Source organism: Moschus berezovskii, chromosome 11, assembly GCF_049115385.1.
Source record: "Moschus berezovskii isolate FMDL1 chromosome 11, NW_MosBer_1.0, whole genome shotgun sequence".
Taxonomy (NCBI): domain Eukaryota; kingdom Metazoa; phylum Chordata; class Mammalia; order Artiodactyla; family Moschidae; genus Moschus; species Moschus berezovskii.
The window spans coordinates 106114659-106141464 of NC_142470.1; the positions used below are offsets into that span (position 1 = coordinate 106114659).

The 26806-nt window shown below is 51.2% G+C and overlaps 2 protein-coding genes across 8 annotated transcripts in view; one reads left to right on the forward strand and one right to left on the reverse strand.

Annotated features, from left to right (window-relative positions):
• On the forward strand, nt 1-26747 carry LMAN2L (lectin, mannose binding 2 like). 7 transcript variants are annotated; one of them, XR_016038661.1, is made up of 10 exons: nt 1-195; nt 1367-1485; nt 4363-4480; nt 5292-5374; nt 12865-12897; nt 14264-14425; nt 14527-14641; nt 17623-17742; nt 18062-19518; nt 19794-22725. XR_016038661.1 is itself a non-coding variant. In XM_088841668.1 (10 exons), exons 4-10 carry the CDS (start codon nt 4471-4473, stop codon nt 18202-18204), a joined length of 666 nt encoding a protein of 221 aa, XP_088697794.1. In that variant the 5' UTR covers nt 180-195; nt 1367-1485; nt 1970-2050; nt 4363-4470; the 3' UTR covers nt 18205-22725. The 7 variants fall into 7 exon arrangements, 6 of the variants coding, with proteins under 6 accessions (XP_088697791.1, XP_088697789.1, XP_088697792.1 ...); XM_088841668.1 differs by adding an exon at nt 1970-2050 and having other exon boundaries at nt 180-195; nt 18062-22725; XM_088841665.1 differs by lacking the exons at nt 18062-19518; nt 19794-22725 and adding an exon at nt 23656-26747.
• FER1L5 (fer-1 like family member 5) overlaps nt 20626-26806 on the reverse strand; it is a 52261-nt gene continuing 46080 nt past the window's right edge. The window contains exons 42-53 of the mRNA XM_088841662.1: nt 26495-26586; nt 25729-25899; nt 25386-25534; nt 24805-24944; nt 23347-23435; nt 23006-23101; nt 22704-22845; nt 22174-22273; nt 21904-22097; nt 21397-21506; nt 20964-21111; nt 20626-20853 (exon numbers count right to left, since the gene is read on the reverse strand). Of these exons, the coding sequence (XP_088697788.1) occupies nt 20626-20853; nt 20964-21111; nt 21397-21506; nt 21904-22097; nt 22174-22273; nt 22704-22845; nt 23006-23101; nt 23347-23435; nt 24805-24944; nt 25386-25534; nt 25729-25899; nt 26495-26586 (1659 nt within the window). The remainder of the gene's footprint in view (nt 20854-20963; nt 21112-21396; nt 21507-21903; nt 22098-22173; nt 22274-22703; nt 22846-23005; nt 23102-23346; nt 23436-24804; nt 24945-25385; nt 25535-25728; nt 25900-26494; nt 26587-26806) is intronic.

Genomic DNA, 26806 nt, shown 5'->3' on the forward strand with positions numbered 1-26806 from the left:
TGGGGAAGATGGCGGTGGCCCTGGGACCCTCTGGGTGGTGGCGGCGGTGGCGCCGGCGTTTGTCGGCACGGGAAGTTTCCAGGATGTTGCTCCTTCTCCTTTTGCTAGGGTCTGGGCAGGGGCCACGGCAAGTCGGGGCGGGTCAAACGTTCGAGTACTTGAAACGGGAGCACTCGCTGTCGAAGCCCTACCAGGGTGAGGCGCCGGGGGCGAGGTGGTCGTGCACGGGGAGGGCTGCGGGACCTGAGCTTGTCAGTAGAGGCGGGGGCGGCGACGGGCTTCGCGATCCCGAGGAAGCTGGCGGCGGCGGGTGGGAGCCTCTGGGGACTCTCGCTGTGCTCGGGAGCCACGGATCCTAAGGGCAGGGGTCAGCTTTCTCTCTCCCCACCCCTCGGAATTAGTCCTGGAAGTTTCTAGCAGGTCGAAGCACGGTTCTCGGCTGCCACTAGCGCCGGGCGTGGATGAAGGGGGTTTAGAGATGGACAGGTGGAATGCGGGCAGGGGAGAGAAATGCGAACGGTGGTCCGTGATTGAGGGCCACTAGCAGTGAGCTGGGCTCCCGATGGAGCTGTTGATGTGCGAGAAATAAAGCATGAGGCAGAACTGGGGTAGAACTTGGCCACACTGAGAAGATAAAATTCTGTTGTCAATTAAGACACCTGTTCTTCTCCAGACCAGGAGCCCTATTGATGAAAGAGGCTGGTTAGCTTTGGTGTGTTTAGTGTACATAGGCCACTAGGCACAACTCATCAACCAGCAAATTTACGTGGTTAGCTACAAAGAGGACCAAATCAGTGCAGATGGCTTAATTAACACGAGTGTGTTTCCCTCCTGGAGGATATGGGGACAGCATACAAACAAAAACACAAAGCATAAAAGTATACTCTGTTGCTCAGGGTGATCGCTTATTTACTTAGAGGATGTCTCCAGTGCCTTCTCCTTGCTAATACTGTGGGTAGCAGACACAGTTCTCACTTGCAAGGGGCTGATAGTCTGAGGTAAGGGGGAAAGTAGCTTCTCGTTCAAAGAAAGAATGTGATTAAGCCCTGGAGCCCCAGAGAGTCAAGCTCTTTTTGGTATAACGGGAAATTTTTTCTTTCACGGTGCTAAAATTTACTCACATATAAAATAGGGGAAGAATGAATCTGAGCGGTGGTTGCTGTGGCATGGATGAAGTGACCTCTCTGATGTTCTCTAGGGTCTTCACCTGAGAAAGTCTTTGTGAAAAGAAGAAAGGTGGTAATGAGTGACAGGAGGTGGGACATGAAGGGGGAAGAAAGATGACTCCAGCTTTCAGAGGGTCCATGGCGGTTTTCCAAATGGGTTGGGGTTGAAGAGAATGAACTGATCTACTTCCTCCCCGTAGGTGTGGGCACGAGCAGTTCCTCCCTGTGGAATTTGATGGGCAACGCCATGGTGATGACCCAGTATATCCGCCTTACCCCGGATATGCAAAGTAAACAGGGTGCTCTGTGGAACCGGGTGGTAAGAATCTTTCTCCCTCCTGTGTTGGTGACCAAGAAAGTACTAAAAAAGTTCAGTGGCATACTGACTTACTCTCAGTACCACCCCCCCATATTCTGTCTTCTGTGAATATGAAGTATTTTCATTTCAGAGATTATGATGATGTTCATATTGAAATCAGATATTTAGGGAGATGATCTCTCTTCCCCTAATTATAGCAAATAATTGGTTTTGATTCAGTTTTCTGAAATGTCTTTAGTTCCTGATTGACCTGATAGTGTTACTTTGGAGGTTAATAAGTCAACTCACATTTAATTACTTTGCTTTATAAAATAAAAGACTACTCTTTTAAATTTATCCTACACTTCATCCCAGTATCCCTGACCTCCTCCCTCCCCCCCGCCCTTGTTATTTCCTTTTGAGTTGAATTTTAAATTTTATTTTCATGTAAAAGCCACTTTGAGCCCTTGGTCATTTTATTTGTCCTTCTCTGGGCCTTTTCTAGCGACATTGTCTTCCTTGAGGTATGGCGGCAAGAAGTGAATGCAGTATTCCTGGTGTGGCTGCACTGTGATTTTGTACAAGTGTAAGATGATGCTTTCTTCTTGGTTTCCAGGGCTCTTTGCACATCTTTTATGATCACTTTACTTTGGGGAGTGACCTTGGCATTCTTGAATACTTTCTTTTGGGTTCTCAGAGGCTAAGAACTTACTTTCCCATGGTTTTTATCATTAGTTGCGGATAAGTGCATCTCAGAAAAAGGAACAATTTCTTTTCCCTGTTCATTTTATATGGCAGAGAATTCTGAAGAAACAGAGAGACAAGAAGTTTCTATGTGAGCTATTTGTACACTCTGGCCCCTTAACCCAGATTGCAGTGCTGAGCTCATTCTTGGACGGAATGCAGGGCAATGTTTTCAGAGAGAAGAGGTGGAGGGCTGGCAGCTGAAAGACTTGAGTTCTCAATCTAGTGGTCTCACAGACTCTCTGTGAGCCCTGGCAGTTATTTATCCTCTCAGTTTTCAGTTTCTCCAACTGTCAAATGAGCTTCATCATATTAGTTCTACTTGCCCACCAGGGTTACTGTGAGGATAAGATAAGGCAATAGACATGAAGAAACTTTGGAAAGTTAAGATGGTTACAGAAATGCGCTGTTGTTTGTTACATGTCTGTTACAAGAGTCCCTGATACAGGTCTATGGATTATAAGTGATTTTGTCCAAGGCTTGATACTTGCTGTTATCTTGCTAGCTTTCTCTATGTAATGCTTTTATGCAGCAGTGGTTCTAGTCTAGGATCTAGTTGTCTTGCTCTTTTTCAGATTCTCTTTTGTTATCTGACTGTCAGAGTGAGCCTTAGCATTGTTTCTGAGTTATTTGAATAGGATGGATTTGTTTGAGCAGTGGTGCTTCAATTTGGCTGTCCTTTGGAGTTGGTGGCCGGGTCCCACCCCCAGAGATGCTAATTTAATTAGAATGGATACAACTTGGACACGTGGATTTTTAAAAGCTCCCTAGGTGAATCTGACGTGCAGCAAGGTTTTAGCCCCACTGTTAGACATAACCCTGAGCAGGGCTGTATAGCACGTGCTACACGAGGCCAAGGGCAAGAGCGGTGGACGCCTCTTGGCTCAGTGTCTTCCCAGAGACATCATACTTCCCCACTGGCTATTGGGGCAGCTTCCTGCCACTGAATTTCACTCTTGCCCTGAAATCGAAATGAAATAGCAGAAAGATGAGAACCCAAGATGACAGCTGGGGGCTTCGCTTATCAGAGGAGGGAAAGCTATTGGAGATTTCAGGGTTCTCTGGTGAACTCAGAAGTGTCCACACCCCTTTTATTTCGACTATGTACTAATACTAGCACTTTAAGAGGATTTCCCAGAAATTGAAAATGGTAGCTGAAAATAATCATTGCTCAAGAGCCAGAGCAATCTACTGGGATTTTTTGTTTGTTTGTTTTTGAACAATCTACATGGAGGGCCTTTGCCTGAACTGGCCTATCTGCTCTTCCTTCCCTTCGTTTTTCACGGTGAAGCTTAACCAGGAGCCTCTCTAAACCAAATACCTACTCTAGTTTCTCTTTGAAAGTGTTCAACTATTTAGAACACTGAATTATCCACTTAATTCTGTCTCTACTTTTTTTTTTTCCTCAAGGTTTTGATACACAGTTCAAAAGAAAAACAGGAGTTAATGTCCCACCGCCTTCATGTTTTTCCACTAGAGGCTGTCTCTCTGGTGGGGGTGGGGGTGTCTCCTTTGGTGCATTTCTGCTTCTTGGCTGAGGGCCTGACACTGGTGGGGGCATAGCTTATCCCTTTTCGTGGGAACTCTGGGTTGCCCCTCAGCTTGGGGCAAGTCTAGGGCCAAGTCTAGCTAATTAGAGTTGTTTATAGCAGATGTTGGTTATTCCTGGATACCTTTGCGTGATGACTTAGGTTATCTTTTTCTTTTGTAATGAATGAGTCTTTGACCTTTCTTGAGATCCCAGCTTTTTAGAGTCTTTCTCTCAGAGGGGTGATCATAATTGCAGATGAGTATTAATTCAGCCACCTCTACCCTGGATGCTGAGATCTTTTGCTGTGTGGGTATAGGATCCCAGTAGTCTAACATGAAGTTCTCTCGTCTTTTCCAACCTTGGGATGCTATCCTGTTTCTGTTGGGAGATGGTGACACTGATTGGGAGGTGTATTCACTTTTCATATTAAATACCGTGTACAGATAAATGGCTCAATCTGTTTAATTTTACTGCACAAACCCTTAGCAAGTCTTAAATTTTGGTTTTACCTCTTACCTCGCGTCCCCCGCGTTTGTGTTTTCCAAGTCTGTAGACCGTGGATGAGGGCCTAAGGCCTGGTGTTTTCAGGCTCCTCTTTGATTGCAGTGTCTCTTTCACTTTAGCCGTGTTTCCTGAGAGACTGGGAGTTGCAGGTGCACTTCAGGATCCACGGGCAAGGGAAGAAGAACTTGCACGGGGATGGCTTGGCCATCTGGTACACGAAGGATCGGATGCAGCCAGGTACTGGGACCCTGGGCTGCTCCTGTGTGGGGTGTGACAGGCCTGCTTTTTCACGTGCCCTCTTCTTGAGAAGGGCATGACTTCACAGTGCCAGCGGTTTTCCCTCTCCCTTGATGTTTGGATAAACACTGGCCTGTCTAGTCTCTCGAATGAGGTCTGAGTCCTAAAAGCAGCTGACCTTAACTTATCCTGGGATGGTTTCTTGTTGATTGGTTATTTCCGCTTTCTCTTTGAAACTTCACGGCCCAGTTGGCTGAAGGAAAGCACTGGCCCTCCCAAATACTGACACTGGGCATACTGGTTTCTCCTGGGCCCAAGTAGAGCCCCATCTCAGAACTCCTGAGTCAGGAGAAAGGAGAGGAGTTACCTGTTTTTCCTTTTTGTCCAGGAGGCTCTGCAGCAAGTACATGACAAACTGAGCCTGATCTGACCTGATCTCTTCTACAGTTAGAAGCAGAAACTTGGGAATTCAGTTCACTCGGGGGCATAGTCATCAACAAGTGTTTGTGACGCAGAATTCTTCAGGGGCACCTTAGGAACCAGGTCAAATCAGGGAGCAGCTGGAGTGCTAAGCAAGGTGATGCTGGCCTTCTCTCTCTCCCCTTTAATGACAAACAACTGCAGGTGCTTACTGAATGCTTGTTACAGGCTGAGTCCTTCACGGGGTGTTTCTGCAGCTGTTTCCTCATCTTAAAGGGGCTCCTGAGGGTCCTTTGAATCTCAGTTTTTCCTCCATCACAGTGGTGTATTATTCCTTTATCAACTCTTGGCTTTGTTTCACTGTTGTTCATCATCTGTTCTCTCTTTCTAGGGCCTGTGTTTGGAAACATGGACAAATTTGTGGGGCTGGGAGTATTTGTAGACACCTATCCCAATGAGGAGAAGCAGCAAGAGGTAATGGCCAGTGTCATAGCTTAGGTCAGCCACATTGAACTGACGTCACAGCCCTTTGCTTTCGGAATGTTGTTGAGGAGGGAACACGGAAGAGGAAGTGAGGGGTTTGGTTCTATTTTCTTCATCTGTTGCACTTCAGGAGTTAATGTCTGTGTCAGTTTTTTTTCCTAGAAGAGAGCTGTTCATGGTGCAGTCTTGGGAGGGGTCCTCAAGAGGAGGGCTTCTCATGTTAAACACTGCTCTCTCATGCACACTGGGAGCCACCAGACTTGAGCTTGCATGGCCGGGTGGTGCTGTGGCCTCGGCCAGCACCAGACCAAGCCGAATTGTGTACCTCCTCTCCCCTGACATCCTGTGTCACTGCTGAGCTCTCTTCTGCATCTGCTCCCCGTTGCCAGTATCCTTTTCTTCTTCCTCTTCTCAGACCTTTCCTCTAGGAAAGGCTGTAAAAAGAAATTGATGAAATCTCAGCATTTTGTTGAAACCTGGTAGAGGATCCAGTCGACTTCCCTGGTAGCTCAATGGTAAAGAATCCGCCTGCCAATGTAGGAGACACAGGTTCTATCCCTGGGTTGGAAAGACCACCCAGAAGAGGAAATGGCAACCCACTCCAGTATTCTTGCCTGGGAAATCACATGGACAGAGGAGCCTGGCAGGCTACAGTCCCTCCAGGGGTTCACAAAAGAGTCAGAAACCACTTAGTGACTAAACAGCAACAGCAGTCTGGCTGTTAGCAGAAACATCCTGCATTTCGTTAGCTCACCATAGGGTTCTGTTCAGTTCAGTTCAGTCGCTCAGTCGTGTCCAACTCTCCGCGACCCCATGAATCACAGCACGCCAGGCCTCCCTGTCCATCACCAACTCCCGGAGTACACTCAAACTCATGTCCACAGAGTCGGTGATGCCATCCAGCCATCTCATTCTCCGTCGTCCCCTTCTAGTGCTTGCTTATACTAGCAGCAGGCCTGTGCGCTCTCTCTGCCTGGTGACTCTGCCAGCAGATGGTGGGAAAATGATTACGACATGTTGTTGCTGGGTATCCTATCACTCAATAATATTCAGCAAGAAAGGCACAATTAGAAATGGAAGCAGAACTTACTTTTTCCCCAAAAAGTTCTTTATGAAAAATTTCAAACGTGTGAAAAATAATTGGATGAACAGATCACTGTATATGCAACACCCAGATTCAACGGTTTTTCACGTTTCCGTGCAGAGTTTGGCTTAAAGGAGGTGGAAAGCGAGACCTGAGTTACGAGAGGACCCTTTTGTTGTGGGTCAGTTAGAGACTTGCTTCTCGGTGTTGCTTCTGGGCTCTTCTTCAGTCTGCCAGACATCAGCCACTGTTGAGGTGCCAGGCCCTTGGAGTTGGTGAGGGAGATCCACGTGGTTCTCGCACTCGGTAGCACTGATGTGTGAGCGTGCTGATGGGGGCTCTGCAGAGGTGCTCTCAGAAGACCTGGCAGGAGCATCTAACCCGGGGCAGACGCTGGTGGTGGGGACGGTGGTTTGGGAGAGACTTCCTCCAGGAAGTGATACTGACTTTGAAATCTGCAGAATTAGAGTAGATGCAGATAGAAAAGCATATGTTAATGTGTTAAAGTTACAGAAGGGACAGTGAATGTGAAGGGGAAAGGCGAGGTCAGAGAGAGATGAGGCTGGGGAGAAAACGAGGGCCCTCAGTCTCCCTGTGTTCCAAGGCCGCCCTTCACCTTGCGTTCTTTGCTGCTAACGCTCTTCTGTCCCAAGCACGTTCATGGGCCACTGTGACTGAGCAGCGTCTCCGCGGGTGGCTGGTGGCCTGACTGTTTAGGCCAGCGGCAGAGCTGTTTGAGTGCAGGTGACTCACCCTCACCGTGCACGTGGTGGGGCGAGTTCTGCAGGGTGGTGTGCCTATCAGGGAGTCTGGAGCTGAAAGTGTTCTAGGGGGTAAGTGCACTAAAGGAGTTTAATGAGGGGGATGTTATGAGAAGGCTTTGCAGTCCCGTTGAGGAAATAGTGGTGGTTAGAAATGCATCTAATAAGCACGCGTGGGCTTTAGGGCTTGACTAGAGTTTTAAACACGGCTCTCTGTTTCTCCCAGAAGTAAATCATTCACGCTCTCTTAGCTTCCATTTCACCATCAGGCAGGAGTCATTCTGCTTAAGAGGGCAGATCTGATGGGCCTTGTTTTGTAAGGAGAGTAGATGTTAACCAAAAATATCAGTTTCAGGTGGTTAAAATTGGGACTTCTTTTCTGCCTCAGCTGCAGCTGCCCTTGGAATCATCTGCAGAGCATTTAAAGCTACTGCTCTCCAGGCCCCAAGCTCAGAGAGTCTGATGGGCAACTTAACCTTTTCGAACATCTCTAGGTGAATCACATATGTAGCTGGCACACAGGATCCCTGGAGGCAGAAACGGCAGGTTGGCGAGTGGCGTGAGCAGCTCACTGCTCTTCTCAGACCAGGCCAGCTTGGAAGTCGAGTTTGAGGTGCTTCCCATATCTTTTTAACGTAATGATTGTTTTTCCTCTTTTGAAACCGCAATAAGCAATAATATGCCGTGAATTTAATAACACATTTCCTCCAGTCTTTATGTTGATGAAAACACCGATCCTTCTTGACCTCTTCATTGTTGGTGGAAAGAATTTTTACATTATTAAAAGGACTCTATAACTTCATAAATTCTCTCATTATACTATTTGGATGTGATTTAAGTGGGGTTTGTTTGTTTACTTTTTCTCAATCCTTGGTGAGGCAGTGTTTTCTAAGAGACACTCCTTTGGAAATTAGGTCCCAGGAATATTGGCCAGCTCTCAGATGTCATTAGGGATTGAGGCTGAGCTTCATAGGTGAGAATTAGTTTTCAAGAGAAGTAGAAATGTATTTTTGCTACAGTTGAATACAATAGGATTTTACATGCAATTTCAGGAGTTTCATGGGTTCCCCAAAGTAGAACTATAGACACAGTCTCCTCTTCACAGAGTTGAACTGTCTTCTCCTTAACAAGAGCATTCACATACTGGGCTTTCCTGGTGGTTCGTTGGTAAAGAATCCACCTGCAGTGCAGGGGACGAAGGAGACAAGGGTTCGATCCCTGGGTTGGGAAGATCCTCTGGAGGTGAAAGTCAACCCACTCCAGTATTCTTGCCTGGGAAACCCCATGGACAGAGGAGCCTGGTGGACTATAGTCTGCTCATAGGGTTGCAGAGAGTTGGACACAGCTGAGAATTTACAGCACAGCACAGTGTTCCTGTGCGGCTGCAGTGGTGTGCAGCAGTGCAGGTTAAGACACACCTCTTAGGCACAGAGCAAGCGCTCAGAAAGCGTTGGCTGTTTGTATTCACAGCACTAAGCGACGTCCCCAGGGACGTTTGCAGCTATCTCGGCAGTGCTGCTGTGGCTCTGTGCTCTCCCTCTCCCCTCCCACCCTCCTTGTCTTCACACCTAGGTTCCAGAGAGCAGACCTGGTCAGCTTGCTCAAGTTCAGTGTGGTTTAGGTTGGTAAACTTGCCCTGAGAGTGACTCCTGGATGCTGGTTCACAGACTTGTGTTTGTTGGTAACAGAGTTTCCCTGGTTTGACAGTAGGAACAGCGAAGTGACTTCTCATAAATGTGAAACATTTTATTATTTATTTATTATTAAATATTTAGTGTTTTTTTTTTTTCATTTAAAATGTTCTTTTTAAAACTGATGTTTATTTTAGATGGCTGTCTTGTCATTGTATTTTAATACAGTTATTGTATTTTAATTGTATTTTAACATATTTAATAGGCAAAAAAGAAAAAATCAAGAAAAAGCAAACCTATTAATCCCCAGAATGTGTTATGTGTTTGGAGATTTTTAGTGGTCCATAACAGCCAGTGGTCTGGGAATCACTGCTCTGAGAAACATATGCTTGGTTTTGTGTTTACATATGAGCACCTGTAAACAATATTTAGATCTGGAAATTCACTTAGTCATTGAATGAATGTTTATTGACTCCCTTTTGAATACCAGGCACTGTACTGACTCTCCATAGTGAGCCCTGGGAGCTGTGTGTTGTCCTCCCTGCTTACAGGGAGGAAATAGAATCTCCGAGATGACACAGGCGGGAGTGGTGCGCCTGCAGTGAGAACCCAGGTCTCCCTGATTACAGAGGGCTGTGTGTGCCCCTTTTTCTACCTAGTGAGTCACAGTGAGTGTGCTTTGCACCTGTTGGGTTTTAGCATAGGATCCACAAGTTCACGAGTCTCTCTTCATTTAAGATGTGCTGAAGGTACAATAGTACCTTGTAGTACAATAAGTTAAAAACTCTTCCCCACTCTTCAGACAACCCCCAGTTGGACAGCATGCAGGAGCTCCTGTTCCTGGTGACTCTTGAAAGAGGAATGAAACTGCCACCTTTGCCACAGTCAGGGTGATTCTTCTGCCTTTGGTTCTGGCTGTATATAGGCTGCTTTCCAAGGGAAGAAAATTAGCTTCTGTGTGAAATTAATGGGTACACAGGAAACCCTTCAAGAACTCCTGACTGGGCGTAGAAGTTAAAGTGGCATTTAAAGACTTAACGGTTAGTGTGAGGTGTCAAGTTGAAGGCCAAGCCATGAGTTGCTGAAGTGGGCAGATTCCAGCGTTGAAGCTGTGGGCTTCTGTCTAGTGCTGTATTTCTTAAGTCCGCCTGCCACATCCCAATCATCCATAGCGTCTCTATTATTTTTTAATTAACTAACTACATCAGGTCTTAGTGGCGGCGCACAGGCTCTCTAATTGTTACCCCAAGGTTTGTGGGATCTTAGTTCCCCAACCAGGGATCAGACCTGTGTCCCCTGCTTTGAGAGGCAGCTTCTCAACCACTGGACCACCAGGGAAGTCCTGCCTTTTAAAAAATACATAGTCCCATGCCCTATTCTAAACCTGCCGAATGAGGCTCTCTGACTATAGTTCCCTCATGTTTGTGCAGTTGAAAAGCACCCCCAGGTCATGGTGAGGCCCAGCTGACCTCTGGCTGGTGCTGAAAAAGAGGGTGCCTCACCAGCCTTGGCAAGAGCAAAGCCCCCTTATGTTAAGGATCACTGTTCTTAGCACTGTTCTCTCCCTGGAAAGTTACAACTTAAACTTCTGATCCCAGGTACTGGGGTTGATACATCAAGCAAGGCTTGGAATCACCAGAGCTCCCGAGTGCATTTTCAGTCCCTTCTCTTCCCTCATTGTTCACTGAAGTTATGTGCTTTCTTCGTCCCATTTCTGTCAACTGCTGATACATTCATAATTCCCTTGTCCTAAATGATAGTGGTAGCAGAGTAGTTTTCCAGCAGTTTAATAATCTACTGATCCGTTTCATACCTTGTGTAGTCCTGTACATAGGCCACCGGTGGTATAAGAGAGCAGCTGGGGAGCTGGTCTGAGGCTCGCCCAAGACCCTTCCTGTGGTCTGTAAGGCCCAGCGTGGTCTGGCTCCCGCCTCAGCTCCCACCAGCCTGTTCTTCGCTCACTGAGTTGCAGACGCCCCTAGTTCTGAAGATGCTAACCTCACGCTTCTTCAGCCCTGATTTCCTGGTGGCTTCCCTCTGACTACCTGGTCTCAGTTCAGATGTTGTCTCCTCTGTATCGTATTACCTCTTTTATGTTCATCATAGCATTTATCACTGTCTCAAACAGTGATGCGGAGAAGGCAATGGCAAGCCACTCCAGTACTATTGCCTAGAAAATCCCATGGATGGAGGAGCCTGGTAGGCTGCAGTCCATGGGGTCGCTAAGGGTCGGACACAACTGAGCGACTTCACTTTCACTTTTCACTTTCCACTTTCACACATTGGAGAAGGAAATGGCAACCCACTCCAGTGTTCTTGTCTGGAGAATCCCAGGGACGGGGGAGCCTGGTGGGCTTCCGTCTGTGGGGTCACACAGAGTCGGACACGACTGAAGTGACTTAGCAGCAGCAGCAGCAAACAGTGATGGACTTTATTTTCTTGGGCTCCAAAATCACTGCAGCCATGAAGTTAGAAGATGATTACTTCTTGGAAGAAAAGCTATGACCAACCTAGACAGCATTTTATAAAGCAGAAACATCACTTTGCCAACAAAGGTCCATCTAGTCAAAGCTATGGTTTTCCAATAGTAATGTATGGATGTGAGAGTTGGACCATAAAGAAAACTGAGTGCCAAAGAATTGATGCTTTCAAACTGTGGTGTTGGAGAAGACTGTTGAGAGTCCCTTGGACAGCACGGAGATCAAACCTGTCAATCCTAAAGGAAATCAACCCTGAATATTCATTGGAAGGACTGATGCTGAACCTCCAATCCTTTGGCTACATGATGTGAAGAACCAACTCACTGGAAAAGACCCTGATGCTGGGAAAGATTGAGAGCAAGAGGAGAAGGGGGTGACAGAGGATGAGATGGTTGGATGGCATCATCAGCTCAATGGACGTGGGTTTGAACGAATTCTGGGAGATAGAGCAGGACAGGAAGCCTGGTGTGCTGCAGTCCATGGGGTCTCAAAGAGTCGGACCTGACTGAGCAATTGAACAACAACAAGATTGATTGTATGTCTCCTCCCCGCCAATGTCAGCTCCATGAGAGCAGACATCTGCCTGTCTTATTTCCCATTGAGCGTCCAGCGTCTAGGACAGTGCCTGGCTCATACTAGGTCATGCCCAGTATTAGAGAAAGGAATGCTTTGTGTTCTACCCCTTGGCCCACAGTACGGCAAGACTAAACTGAGCTTGTGTGGGTATCTCTTATTGCTAGTGCTGAGAACTGTAGCAGTTTTTTTGGAGCAAAGCTAAACACCCTTGAACCTTGTGACTTTTCTAAATCTGTCCTGCTGCAGTGTTCCCACGGAGCTTTTTCTTGCCCACATGTTGTAGGTTAAAATAACAATAACTGTTTGGAGATATATGTCCATAAGGCTCAATTAGAGGGTAAATGATCCCTTTGGATTAGAGTTAATTTGATAGTCTCTCCAGTGGTGGGATTTTTGTCTTCTGGGCAGGAGCTGTGGCCTGAGATTCTGGGCAGTAAAGGACATCTTGGATTTGGAAGAATCCAGCCATATCTATCACCCTCGTCTCTCTCCTTGCTGCAGAAGTACTGTCATCTGGGCACAGACAAACTCACGGCCTGACCTTTGGACTGTCTGCTGTCAGAGACATAAGCGAGGCCTGCTTAGAGAATGTGATGCTGGGTGTTTTTATAAAGTTCTGAAAGTTTTAGGACCCTGTGTGGGTTAGAGAGGTTTCCTAGTGGACCCCCTTGAGAATCTGATGATAGCAGCAGACCCTCTCCTTAGAAAACGTACAAGCACCTGCTCGTGTAGTTTTTTTGCCTATAATTTGGAGGGTCCTGAGGACTTGTGGAATGCCTTCCATGGACCCTAAAGTTCTATTTGGGGGTTGAGATTGGTTTGGGGATTGAGATTAGTGCTATTCCACTACAGCTGGGTCATAGCTCGTCCACGGATGTTTCTTTCTGACTTGGTCTCCTGTCTTCTGTGCCCTCTCTTGTTTTTATAATAACCTGCTGGACCCTCTCAGGCCCAGAAGAGGCGGTATTCTCCAGGAGTCCAGGTACTCAATTCTTGACTCACCGTGGCCATCCCCGATTCCCTTGTGTGCCCATCCAGCATTTGCGACTGTTCACAGTCTGTGTGGCCATTGTCTCCAGAGTCATCAGTCTCCAGTTCTGCCTGCATCTTCATCTTGCATGTTGATTGTCTAGAACAATGAGGAACTCCCCAGAGAAGTGGCATGTCTCATGTTTCCTGTCCTTTCGTCACCCTGTCTCTCTCTTCACTACCTGAGCCCCAGGCTTGTTGTGAAATGGTTAGCTTGTCATTTCTCAGGAAGAATTTGCTCCACAAGGGCTATTGGAGAGAGGGTCTCCAAAGTAGGTGGGAAGATGGGTGGGCTCCGGGGGGACTTTCAGTGGGAGAACCTTGCCTGCTGAGCATTACCGGGAGGAGCCGTGTGGAGTGAAGGGCCGGGGGGGCCTTTGAGGATAGTCGCCTGTGGCTGGAGAACAGCCCCGGCCACCTGGTTCTGGCACTGTCCTGAGTCCTGATCCATTTCACATCATGTGCTTGAAGAATGTTAGAATTTGAAAGGTGCTATCCTAAATGGAAAGAGTTCCCTGAGCAAACAGGTATTTTCAGAATACCTGGGTGCGCCAAATATTGGGTTGGCCAAAAAGTTCATTCTAGTTTGTCCGTAAGCTGTTATGGAAAACTAAAACAAACTTTTTGGCCAACCTAGTACTTGCCCTTGTGGGGGAAGAGATGGACACATACGAAGAAGTATACTAAGTGATTTTTCAAGAAGTTTACATGGCCGTCGGTGATATGTATCTGTATGTATGTGTATATACATGGGGCTTCCCCCCTGGCTCAGTGGTAAAGAATTTGCCTGCGATGCAGGAGTCACAGGAGATGGGGTTCGATCCCCGGGTCGGGAAGATCCCCTGGAAAAGGGCATATTAACCCTTTCCAGTATTCATTCCTGGAGAATTCCGTGGACAGAGGAGCCTCTGGGCTACAGTCCAGAGGAGTGGAAAGAGTCGGACATGATTGTAACAACTTAGCACAGGCGCACATGCAGATAAGAGGAAAACCAGTCTTGGGTGCAATGTGAGTGCCAAGCGCTGATATCTGGGAGGATTCCAATCAGACCCCAGGGTGTCAGAGGGGCCATTTCGGACCCACCCCAGATGGGAGGAGGATTCCTGGAGGCAGGTGCTGAGGTCAGTACTTCTGGGCCTTGTCCCTCGAGTGACTCTCTGAGCGTGGGTCCTCGGAGGCTGCTAGTGACAAGGCAGAATGGTCGTCCGGTCTGTCGTGAAGAGCTCAGCTTTGTGTGCAGAAGTCCCGTCGCTGTTTGCACAGGCGTCCCTGCGAGAGCTTCCTCACCGCCTTCTGCTTTTCCTCCCCTGCCTTCCCAGCGGGTGTTCCCCTACATCTCAGCCATGGTGAACAATGGCTCCCTCAGCTACGATCACGAGCGGGATGGGCGGCCTACAGAGCTGGGGGGCTGCACGGCCATCGTCCGCAACCTCCATTACGACACCTTCCTTGTGATCCGCTACGTCAAGAGGCACCTGACGGTGAGTCCCCGTTCCGGGCGCATTGCCCGTCGGCAGTGCAGGCTGTCTTGCTCCACTGCCGGGGCCCGGCCCTGACTTGCCCCCCTCTCTCTGTGTTGTAGATAATGATGGACATCGACGGCAAGCACGAGTGGAGGGACTGCATAGAGGTGTCGGGGGTCCGCCTGCCCCGGGGCTACTACTTTGGCACCTCGTCCATCACGGGCGATCTCTCGGGTACTGCCCTGCGCGTTCCTTACTGGCCCTAACTCAGGTCATGTCTCACTAGGCAGGCCGAAGCATGAGCGCCAGCTGGGCAGAGCTCTGGCAAGCAAGTGCCCACGAGTGCTCCCCTTCCTGCATGCTTGTGTGGAGAGCCCAGACTGCCCAGGCCACACACACAGACGCACACAGCTGTGCTGGGAGAGGCTTGCTGCTGACAGCAAGCGGCACTCGCCTCTTCGTCAAGCCGGGGCTTCCAGTCTGTGCTTTCCTCTTTTCGTGCCTCTTTCTGCAGGCACGTCCTTTCACCCGGTATGCTGACTTCCCCTTCTCCTCGCAGAGCTTTTCCTTGACTGACCCCCAAACTCTTTTGTGCTCAGATTTTTTTTTTTAATAAAACTTACATTTTAAACATTTATTTATAGTTTGGCTGCATTAGGGCTTCTCTCGATGTGGCATGTGGACTACAGAGCTTGCAAGCTCGGTAGCTGTAGCTCTTGGGCTTAGTTGCCCAAAGACGTGGGATTTTAGTTCCCCAATCAGGGATTGAACCTGCGTCCTCTGCATTGGGAGCACGGAGTCTTAACTGCTGGACCACTAGGGAAGACCTTGTGCTCAGCCTCTTGAATGTGTTGTAGACAGACGCTTCTGTTTACAGGCCATCCACCTCTGTCGTTACCAGCACGGTAAATGCTGCATTCGGACCTGTGTCTCTGCCATGGCACTGTTCTCATAAAAGCTCCCTCTGTTTCTTTGCTCTGTGTGTTTGCTCTTTGTCTTCTCTTGAGCTCGTGTGACCGGTTACCCTGAAACTCCTGCCTTACTTGACTTATGTGACATTAGCAGAACCAGGCTCTTGTATCTTCTCTGGATTTTCTACCTACTTTTTTCCAAAGTTTCTCTTTTATGTCCATTCTTCCCCTAAGCCTGAATCACGTCTTTTGAGGTAAAGAAACTTTTGGTTCTTTTGATTAATATAGTATATTATGAATGAAGCTGGTATGAAATAGAACTTTCTTGTGACAAAACAGAATAGCACATGCCCATCTGAAATGGGCAGCATCTACTCAGTCTCGGCCCATTGTTGTCAGGAGAAAATGTGGGCTGTCCTGTTGTTTAATCCCAGTCCTGGCAGAGAAAACATTTTTTCTAATTGAAGGTAAATCCAGTTGTTGTTTTTTAAACCTGGTTTTACCTGCTAAAGATTCTAAGAGCTCAAACACCTGTAAATGTCATCCTAATAATAGAGATGGCAAGAAGGTCAGTCTGCAGTAACAACCTAGTAGCACTGAGCACCCCTGCACTCATATCTGTGGCCAGCAACTGAACTGAACTGAACTGAATACCAGTTCCCACTAACAAGAATAAAAGCTTCCTGGAGATGTGTCTGATGCCAGGTCTAAGGTAGGAAATACAAGCTAAAAACTTCCCAGAAAAGCAAAGAAGATACCAAAAACTTGTAGGTTCATGTAAAAGGACTCAGGAGTCAACTTGAATAGGCTCCCACTGGGTAAAGTTGGTTTGAGTTGAGCATCAGCAAGAGGTACAACTTCAGTGTATTTTGTTGTTCAGTCATGTCCGATTCTTTGTCACCCCATGGATTGTAGCACACCAGGCTTCCCTGATCTTCACTGTCTCAAAGTTTGCTCAAACTCATGTCCGTTGAGTCAGTGATGCCATCCAACTAGCTCATCCTTCAGTTCAGTTCAGTTCAGTAGTTCAGTCGTGTCCGACTCTCTGTGACCCTGTGGACTGCAGCACTGCAGGCGTCCCTGTCCATCACTAGCTCCCGGAGTCCACCCAAAATCATGTCCATTGAGTCAGTGATCCCATCCAGCCATCTCATCCTTGGCCGCCCCCTTCTACTCCTGCCCTCAGTCTTTCCCAGCATCAGAGTCTTTTCCAGTGAGTTGGCGCTTAACATTACGTGGCCAAAGGATTGGAGCTCCAGCATCAGTTCTTAACAATGAATATTCAGAACTGTTTTCCTTTAGGATTGACTGGTTTGATCTCCTTGTTGTCCAAGGGACTCTCAAGAGTCTTCTCCAGCACCACAGTTCAAAAGCATTAATTCTTTGGTGCTCATCCTTCCTTATGGTCCAGCTCTTACATCCATACATGATTGCTGGAAAAACCATAGCTTTGACTATATGGACCTTTGTTGGCAAAATGGTGTCTCTGCTTTTTAATAAGCATAGCTTTTCTTCCAAAGAGCAAGCGTCTTTTGATTTCATGGCTGCAGTCACCGTCCGCAGTGATTGAAACACATCAAATATGTTTGAATCTGTGTGTTTATAATGATACTTTAAAAGGGGAGAGAAAAAAAATTCAGCCCCTAACTCCTTCATCCTTCTCTGATAATTAATAGTGAGATTCAGGGTCACAGTCACAAGGAACGGGAAGAGTTAGCCACAGTCCAGAAGGGAAGTGTGTTCCAGGCCAGTAGTTGTGCCCTGCTCATGGCCCGTTAAGCAGCTGCTGTGCAGCCTCTGCTCTTTTGGTCATGTGTGTAGTCCATGTCAAAGGGAAGCTGTGGGGCTGCTATTTTACCTGTGATTGCGGCTTAGTTCTTGTATTATCTCTCAATTTTGAAATTATATAGGGGGGCTTCCCTTGTGGCTCAGTGGTAAAGAATCCGCCTGCCAATGCAGGAGACACAGCTTCAGTCTTAAACCGGTGCGCCACAACTCCTGAAGCCTGTACTCTAGAGCCTGTGCTCCAAAACAGGAGAAGCCGCTGCAGCAACAAAGACCCAGCACAGCCAAAAATAAAATAAATTTGTGTAGGTAATGCACGCTTGTTGATGAAAACTCTCTATATAAGATAATGTAGAATATTCCCTGTTACCTGCCCTTATTTTCAGATGAGAAACAAGAGGTTTTGGTGGTGGGTTGTTGTTTTTTTTTCAGGTCACTATGTGTTAACTGTGGACTAGAAGCTTGAACCAAGACATTCTCAGGATGCCTTGAGTCATCCCTTTGTCATTCTGTCTTTAGACAACCACGATGTCATCTCCCTGAAGCTGTTTGAGCTGACGGTGGAGAGGACCCCGGAAGAGGAGAAGCTGCATCGAGATGTGTTCCTGCCCTCAGTGGACAACATGAAGCTGCCTGAGAGTGAGCACAGGGGTCCCAGGAGACGGCCCCGTGGCCGGCCAGGGGACTGAAGGCTGCTGGGGGGCCGGGGGCCGTGCAGGCCAGCATGGGGGCTGACTCCTCTCTGTTCCTCTCTGGGGCACCTGGGGCACTGGCCCCTGCTCTCTCACTGGTCTCCACGTTACCGATGAGCAGTTCTGGGCTGCTGAGGTTTTAAGTTTTGGCATGTGGAAAGGGTGTGCTGGAGCTCCGGCTCCCAGAAACGGGAACAGCTCTCGGTCGGTCCTTCCCTCCCCGAGCGGCCCCCTCCTTCTGACCTGATTCTCTCTTGCTTCCTCAGTGACAGCCCCGCTGCCTCCCCTCAGCGGCCTGGCCCTCTTTCTCATCGTCTTTTTCTCTCTGGTGTTTTCCGTCTTTGCCATTGTCATTGGGATCATACTCTACAACAAATGGCAGGAGCAGAGTCGGAAGCGTTTCTACTGAGTGCGCCCCTGCAACCTGGACCTGTGTGACCGTCCCCTAGGAGGCGCAGGAGCAGTGCTGACCTGCCCTCCCAGCCGGGCGGGCCTTCTAGCGCCAGCACCTGGTCAGGGATGCGGGTCTGTCACTGGAGCTTTGTGGGCAGGGACGCTGGCTCCCCCCGTCGCCAGTGAGGATGGCCAGCTCTGGCTCAGGAAGCCTCCGCCCGGGTGCTGCTGCTGTGATGTGCCTTTCCCCGAGGTCCCGCCCCTTGGGAGTGCAGAGGGCTGGCGAGAACCTGGGCCGCCATGATGCCAGAACCACCCGAAGGAGCTTCCGAGCCCAGGCCGCCTTGCTGTCGGGCTCTCAGAGCCCTAGGGCTTCACTCGTGAGTCTTCAAAGACTAGAAACTGGTGACTCCTTGCACCTTCTGGCTGCTGGTGTTTGCTTTTCGTCCAACCCCTGCCCACCTGAGGCACTTTCCTTGGAAATCTGGATGGAAATCTTCCCTGCCTCTCCCTACTTCCATCATTCTCTGCAGATGCAAGCTGAGCTGGAAAAGACACCTGACTGCTTGTCCGTTTGGGCCTGGGACTGCAGGACACACTCGGGTGTCACTGACCCTCCTTAGGTGGCCATGGGGAGGGGGCATTCTGCAGGGGTTTGCCGCTCTGGTCTTTGTTCTTGAGGGTGAATCTTGGTTCTGTTGGTGTGTTCATGACACTCCCAGTTAGGCCCCTTTAGACCCCCGGTCAGGTATGTGAAGTCAAGAGAAGCTTGGGAGACGTCTCGGGTGCTGTGGAACTAACTGTGAAACCACTCCACGTTTTGACACTGAAAGCAACATCTGCCATGTGACCTGAGGACGTGGAGATGTTTCTGGATGCTCCAGAGCCTGCTTCGCTGCATGTTTTGTGTTCATCGTAACTTTTGGAATCCTATTTAAGAGTGTCAAAATGTAAGGACCCTTTCTTCTATAGCCTCAGTTTGGATACTCCCCAAAGAGGAACTCTTCCTTCTCTTAAGTGATAAGAAATGGTGGTTGTAAATCTGGGAGCAGTGGATCCCCGTCACCTGTGCCTGGAAGAGTTCATTGTTGTTTGAGCAGCAGAGCCTGAGCATCCTCCTCTCGGGGTCAGCCCTGATGCCACTGCCTTACCTGACGAGGAGTCGGGTGCTGCTCGCCTGTCTGCCCTGTGATTCTGTTGCTGACAGGTGGACCCTCCCTGGATGGTCTGGACTAAGCTCTCCTACCCTGTGCTTCTGTAGCCCGAGGGAAAGTCTTAATGTGGCTGATGAAAACCAAACATGACCTTCCGTGTGGCGTTCCTTCTAGGGGTGGGTTTGGCTAAACCCTTGCCCTTCTGGGATGGGAGAGCCCTCTGCTCGATGCGGAAGGCAAGGGGGCTCCCCTCGGCTGGCGGGGTGGTGGTGGTGGTGGTTTCTGTTGTCTTTGGCTTTCTCACATCCTTCCCACAAGCTGTAGGTCTCTCCTGCAGGGGGGGTGACAGTGGGGCCCTCCCGACCTCCCCCCACGCGCCAGGGCTTGGTCTTCAGACCAGTTTCTTTGGAACTGAGGAAGCAGATGGCTGTTTTGTGTTTTTGAGTTCCAGGGGAGATTGGATACACGCCTGTGCTGGGGTCACAAGAGTGGGCTCGTGAACTGTCCCGAAAGGGGGTGCAGGAGGGAGATCTCAGCATGGAGGAGACCACACTTGTGCCTTTCGTGTGAGTCTAGCTCAGGAATTTTTCGAGGCTCTGAGGAGGGCGAGAAGACGTGAAAGACGGTATACTACCCCCAGCCCCCCACCCGGGGCCAGCTTCAGAGCAACATGTGTGAGGAAACTGACTAGTGTTGTAGCTTTTGCTTGGTTCTTGCCTTCTGTGCTAGAAACACACCAGTTCCCTTCACCAGGGGATCTTCCCAACCCAGGGATCGCACCCAGGTCTCCCACGTTGCAGGCAGATTCTTTACCAGCTGAACCCCCAGGGCAGCCTTCCTGTCATGAGTGGGGCCCAGTGTTGCTCTGGGCCCTGGAGCCCCAGCTGTGTCCCAAGGCGAGGGGGCCACCTGGCCACGTGGCAGGGGAGGGCAGCGGCCTTACCCTCCGGGAGCCGTCTCTCCTCATGGATGCCCTGGCCATCTGTTCCTTCCAACCTGAGGCCCACAAGGTGGATGAGCCCTGGAGGCTCAGAGAGGTGCCTCCCGCCCCTCTGGGTCTCGTCCCAGAGGCTGGCCTTGCCTGTGGTGGTGTCAACCGCCCAGATACAAGGTGCCTCTCTTACAAATGCTCTTTACTTCAGTGGAAAAGTACAGCTCCGCCCTGCTTGCTGGAAGGGGTTTCTGAACAGAATGGCCGTCCCCAGAAACAAGGAACTGGTAGGAACCTGAAGGGTAGGACTGTCGGTGGGCCAGGAGCCCAGCCTCGCAGATGTGGGGGGGGATTAGTTATGTGGGGCGGGAAGTTCTGGAAGAATATCCCACAGGTGCGTCACGTGGCCCTGGAGGTGTTTCAGCTTAAGGGCCGTTGTAGGTTTCAGGCTCTGCTGCGGAGTGGTGAGGTTGGAAGAGTTGGTGCTACTGGTGTTTGGCGCATTGATGATGTTGGCATATATTTGAATGGGGGCATTCAGCCGAAGTTCCGGTTTGATCCAGCTCATGGCCAAATAGTTCTAGAGAGAACGAGCAACAGTCAGCCTGAAGGAGCAGCCCAAAACACTCTCACGCCATCAAGAAGCACGGCACCTCCCCCCCGCCCCAGTCCCCTAGGCTTGTCACTCACTGGAGCCGAATAGATAAAGTTGAACAGCAGAAGCCCTATGAGCAGTATGATGGCGGTGGCTATGATTTTGAAGTGGTAGCGTCTCCAGAATACACGGATGAATTTCCCAATGGGGGACCGGAACCACATGAACAGGGTGTGGGTGCGTCTGTCCGGGAGCAGGGTTGGCAGAGAAGGGAAGAGGGCAGAGGGAACCTTCAGGTCAAGTAACCCAGAGTGAAAGGGCTCTGCTTCTGCCCACTCCTCTCTCCCTGCAGCTGCACTCCCCTGATTATAACTGAGCATTGAGTTGGAGTTGGGGGGTGGGTTAAGTATCCCTCTTTACTTCTCAGCCCCCTCCCCAGCACCACCCCACACAAACTGCCAGGCCCAGCAGCTCAGCGTTTTGAACCAGGAAGACAGCCTCAGTGCCTTTACCCTGCAGGACCCTTACAAGGGAGGATGGAGTGTAGGGTATTGGTTGGGTTCTGACTGGCCTCGTCCTGCCGCCTTGATTAAGGCTTCCTTTTCTGTCAGTATCTCCAGGGTCATCTTCACTTTACCCTAGAAACACCATGGGTTGTGGGGGCACTGAGTTCAGATGTCAGGAACAAGATCCTGCCTCTTCCAGGGTTTAGAAGGGAAAAGGGGTTCTGCTCAGGCCCCCAGAAGTCTGTTAGAGCCAGCTTATGTGGCACAGCGGGCTTCCCAGGTGGCTCAGAGGTAAAGAATTCATCCACCAAGGCAGGAGACTTGGGTTCAACCCCTGGGTCAGGAAGATCCTCTGAAGAAGGAAATGGCAACCCACTCCAGTATTCTTGCTGGGAAATCCCATGAACAGAGGAGCCTGGTGGGCTACAGTCCTGGGGTCGCAAACAGCTGGACAGGACTCAGCGACCACACAGTGTGGCTCAACAGTCAGCCCTGTAACCCAGCAACAGGCACCTGCCCCAGCTCCTACCGACAAGCGCCATTTGCCACCGTCGAGAACCTGGCAGGGCCACCAGCCAGCCACATTTTTCATCCTAAAGAGGGATGAGTGCTTGTGCTGGAGGAAGTGGGGCCACTTGGGGTCAGCCTCCAGCATTCTCGCAGAGCACAGCCTGGAGTGCGGGGCCGGGAGAGGCATGTCCGACAAATCCAGCTCCAGGACCCCTGAACCCAGAGAAAGGTCGTCAGCGAGAAGGCACTTCCCTGCCCTGTGACTGCGGGCCCCGCACTGGGGTCTCACCTAGAAAGTCATCTGTGGAGATGATGTTGTTGTCCCAGACCTGGATGATGAGCCGGGCTGGGAACTTCGTCACCGTGGGGTCCAGGCTCCATATGTAGTCCTGGAGGGTGGCAGTGCCTGTATTACCGGCCTGGCTCTTCTTGAGAGTTCATGGCCACTGAGCCGCTCACCACCCAGCAGTGATGGGACAGTCGTGGAGGAGGAGTGGCAGGAGGGTTTCTACCCAAGGCCACATTCCGAGTACAACTCGCAGGCTCTGGGGGAGGGCAGGAGCGTGTCTCACCCCCACCCCACCTCGGGCCTGGTGGCTGTGTGCTCGGTCACTCGGTCGCGTCCGACTCTCTGCGACCCCGTACACTGTAGCCCGCCAGGCCCCTCTGTCCATGGGGTTCTCCAGGCAAGAATACTGGAGCGGGTTGCCATTTCTTCCTCCAGGGGATCTTCCCGACCCCAGGGATCGAACCTGTGTCTCCTGCATCAGCAGGTGGATTCTTTACCACTGGGCCACCTGGGAAGCCTGGGCATGTTACCTTCTCGCTCAAGACACACACATGCTCTGCTGCCAGGTAGTCCAAGGTGAAGGTGAACCGCCAGTTGAAGATGCCCTCCCCCGTCAGAGAGCGGTAGTGGACGTCCGTCTTCTGCATGTCCTTCTCCAGCCCGAATAGCCACCTGGGGCCAGAGTGTTCTCACCTGGGGTTCTTGGTTGAGTGTCCCCACTCCCTGAGCTGGAGCCCCAGGGGGAGGGCTGCCCAGTACACCCCGAGATCAGGAGCATCCCCAGGAATGACAGCACTAGGCACATTGGAGGGCACTCTGCGCCTTCCCTCACCCTTTGACATAGATGTCGTTTATCCTGTCGTAACTTAAACTCTTCTCCTTTGGATCCACGAGGGTGGTTTTCCAGATAACGCAGCGGAGCTCATACCTGCAGCCACCGTTGTCTGAAGCTTTGTGGGGGAATAGCTCCCCAACCGCAGCCTCAGCGAGGGAACAGGCCTGGGGGGTGGGGGAGCTGTGTTCCGTGCCCACCCAAGTCAGGCTGGGCTTGGGGGGCCGCACGAGGCGGCGGCGTCCTAGATTCCCAGCAGAGGGAAAGTGTCACAGTGACTCAGTGTTGGAGCCTGCTGGTGACCGCACACTGGGTGGGCCTCCCTGCCTGGCGTCACTCACCTTTTAGGTTTCCTGGGCCCAATGTTGACTGGGGGGCCTGGAGGCCCAAGCTTCTTGGGGAAGATGTCCACCCACATTTGCACCTTTCCCTAGAGTTAACAAGGATGAGCTGGGCTTGGCCAACCCCCCCCACCACGGCCCCGCTGCTCCCTGCTCTAGGCATGCTGGCCTGTGGGGTTCCCTGTCCCAGGGTCTAGGCCTGCTGAGGCTGTGTTTCTAGCACTAAGCATTGGGGGATCTGGGAGCTCATGGACTTCAGACAGGAAGTCAGCGCATCACGCACCAGCTTCCACTTTCTTTTTTTGGCAGGGAGAACATGCTGGTGGCGTATGACGGCTGTGAAGCTGAGAGCTGTGGTGCCAGGGCGTCACATGTCGCTGGGGTCTGGAGGGGGCACCATGTAACAGGCCCTGCCTGACAGCCTCTCTGCACGGGGCAACTAATGGGGTGGGGGCTGTGCTGATTAACCACCTAGTGGCCCTGAGTAAGGGTAAGCTAGGGGGTCTCCAGGCCATCATGTGGAACCACATCCTAAGGATGTCAAGCTTTCCACCAAGCACAGAGGTCTAGGCAAGAAGGGGTAGAACCCGTGAGGAAAGGGGAGAGGACCAAGCAAGAAAGTAGAGTCACCAATACTTGGGCCACCTGATGTGAAGCGCCGACTCACTGGAAAATACCCTAATGCTGGGAAAGATTGAGGGCAGGAGAAGGGGGCAACAGGGTGAGGTGATTATACAGCATCACTGACTCAATGGACGTGAGTTTGAGCAAACTCCGGAAGATAGTGAAAGACAGGACAGCTTGGCGTGCTGCAGTCCATGGGGTCACAGAGTCGGACACGACTTGGCAACTGGGCAAGAGCAACAAAGGGTCCCTCAAACCACGTGGCCTCGTTTTACTCCTCTGAAACCGGCCCCACTGAGTGAGGAGACGAGTCCAGGGAGGGCGGCTTTAAGCGTGCTCAGCGGAGACCTTTGCTATGTAGAGCGCGCTGTCAGGTTGAGAGGCGGGGAGGGCGAGATGAGCCATTCTGGTGGCTGCAGGATGGGGGTCACTGGGGTGCCTGTGGGAGTTTTCATTCCTTTTGTTTGGGGGTCCTTGCTGTGCAGAAAACACAGCCTGCATCTCACAGCCAAGTCAGGGTTATGATGTCTGCACTCTGACCCCAGGTCTATCCTTCCTACCTTCTGTCCAGGGGAAACTCAGGCAGTGCTGACCCTGGCGGGTGGGGCCCTCAAATGCTTCCACAGCAGACACGGGGCCTCAGTTTTTCATCGGCAACTTTTCCAGCTCTGACTCTCTCCACTGTGTGTGACATCGCTGCAGCTTCTTATTAACACACTCAGAACACGTTTGTCATCTTTGCACTCACGCCGGTGGATGCCTGGCCTTTCCTGCCCCTCCCATCCTAGATGTGAGGCTTCCCCGCCTCCTGCTCTGGTCCGTCAAGTCTCATACCTGGTCAATGCCCGGCTGGCTGTCGCTGTACAGAGTACGGGTCTCCACATGCTCAGGTACCAGTCCCTGGGTGTGCAGGAGGTACAGAGCCAGGCGCTCTTTCTTAGATCCCAAGAAGCGTGCTCTAGGGGGCTTGAGTTCTATATCAGAGAGGGGACGGGGAGGAGGTATCAGGAAGTCAGGGGTCTTCCCTTCCCCCATGTGGGCCCCACCTTCACCCTCAGCCTGGGAGGTGGACGTGGTTATCCATTACAGGAGGGTAGGGGACAGGGTGGCGCTAGTGGTAAAGAACCCTCCGGCCAATGCAGGTAGACTTAAGAGATGTGGGTTCAATCCCTGGGTTGGGAAGATCCCCTGGAACAGGAAATGGCAACCGACTCCATGCCTGGAGAATCCCATGGACAGAGGAGCCTGGCGGGCTGCAGTCCAGGGGTCACACCGAGTCAAACAAGGCTGAAGCAACTTGGCATGTGTGCAGGGGACAGGGTTGGGGGTGATGCCCTCTGGCAGCTCCTCCGTCCTGAGCCACTGGAGGCAGAGGCCTGGCCCTGCGCTTGCTGGCAGGTGTGTGTGCTTCTCACCAAAGCTTTGCAGTTGGAATTTTTTCCCATTGTAATAAACAGAGTCGCCCTCAGGGCTGAAGAGAGGCGGCGGTAGTCCCTTTCGCTTGGCGTGGTGCTCCAAGAGCAATCCTGGGGCCATCTGATCCCGCCACCTGAAGGGCCCCGACCTGTGGGGAGACCCGAGTCCTGGAGCAGCCCCTGCTGCCCGCTGCAGGCTGACCAGTGCTGGGAGCGGGCATGCAGATGGGTTTGGGTCCCGGCTCCCCAGCTCGGCACGCAGGCGTCTGCAAGGGGAGCTGTGGGCTCCCTCCTCCCCCTCACCTGCTCGCTTGCCCACTGCCCGCCCAGCTCAGGTCCTCACTGGCAATAGGATTTGGAGAGCCCACAGCGAGCTCCAAAGCCAGACAGGAGTCGGTCTTCAAGGTCAATGACTGTGGTTCCAATCATATCATCAGGTGAGAATAGGTCAAAGTCGTACAGCTGGACCTCTAGGTCTTTCTCCAGGGGGATGGTGCAGCTCAGTTCAAACATCCTAGGGGAGGGCGTTGGAGACGCAGAGACTGAGGGCCGTGTTGTCCACCTGCCCCGCCTCCAGCCCCCTGGCCCCGCGTGCCGGTGCCGTGCTCTGGCCCCGGTGAGTACAGATAGCAAAGCCTGGCACGGCTGTCCTCTGCCAATAACCAGCCATCAGTCCTGGTGGGAGCAACTGTTTGTTTGTTTTTTATTTGGCTGCTCTGGGTCTTAATCGTGGCATGCAGGATCTTTCGTTGTGGCATGAGAACTCTTAGCTGCAGCATGTGGGATCTAGTTCCCTGAGCAGGGTCAAACCTAGGCCCACTGCATTGGGAGTGCAGAGTCTTAGCCACTGGACCACCAGGGAAACCCTGGGAGTAATGTTTGATAGGCCTGGGGTGCAGGACTCTGAGCTCCCTTCCAGGGCAGCGTGTTACAGAGGGAGTGGAGAGCTGGGCTGCCCATTGGCGCCGGTGCTTTGTCCATCCATTGAACACGGCGCTAGGAACGCAGAAGCTAGAAAGGAACATGAGCATTCTCTGCCTCCAGGACTGCCCCCGACCCGCGGGGGATGAGCGCAGGGGTGTGGGACCGGGCGCACCGGGGTGGCTCACACGCCAAAGATGGGGTCCAGAGTGTTGGGCTGGTACTTGTCCCGGTTGCCAAGCAAAGTCTGTCCCAGTTTCAGGATCACATAAGGGTCACACTGGGGTTCAGAGAGAAGGGAGGGGAGGACAGAAAATAGGAAATCAGCCCGGGTTGGCAAGGGAGCGCAGGAGTGGGTCAGAGAGGAGCCCCTTGTACAGACGGGGCCTTTGGGAAGTTGGCAGTCTGGGCGTCAGCCTGAGGGAGCTCCGGGATGCTGCGGTGTAGTGAGGTGTAGGGGTGGGGAGGGCGGGGAGGCTGAGTGCTGCGGCTGGGGGTGC

Bases quoted from the DNA above. Each gene is read 5' to 3' on its own strand.
- LMAN2L (XM_088841663.1), top strand. From the start codon at position 9: ATGGCGGTGGCCCTGGGACCCTCTGGGTGGTGGCGGCGGTGGCGCCGG. The intron at 1,486-4,362 runs GTAAGAATCTTT...CTTTCACTTTAG, and splicing joins GTGCTCTGTGGAACCGGGTG to CCGTGTTTCCTGAGAGACTG. The intron at 12,898-14,263 runs GTACTCAATTCT...CTGCCTTCCCAG, and splicing joins GGTATTCTCCAGGAGTCCAG to CGGGTGTTCCCCTACATCTC.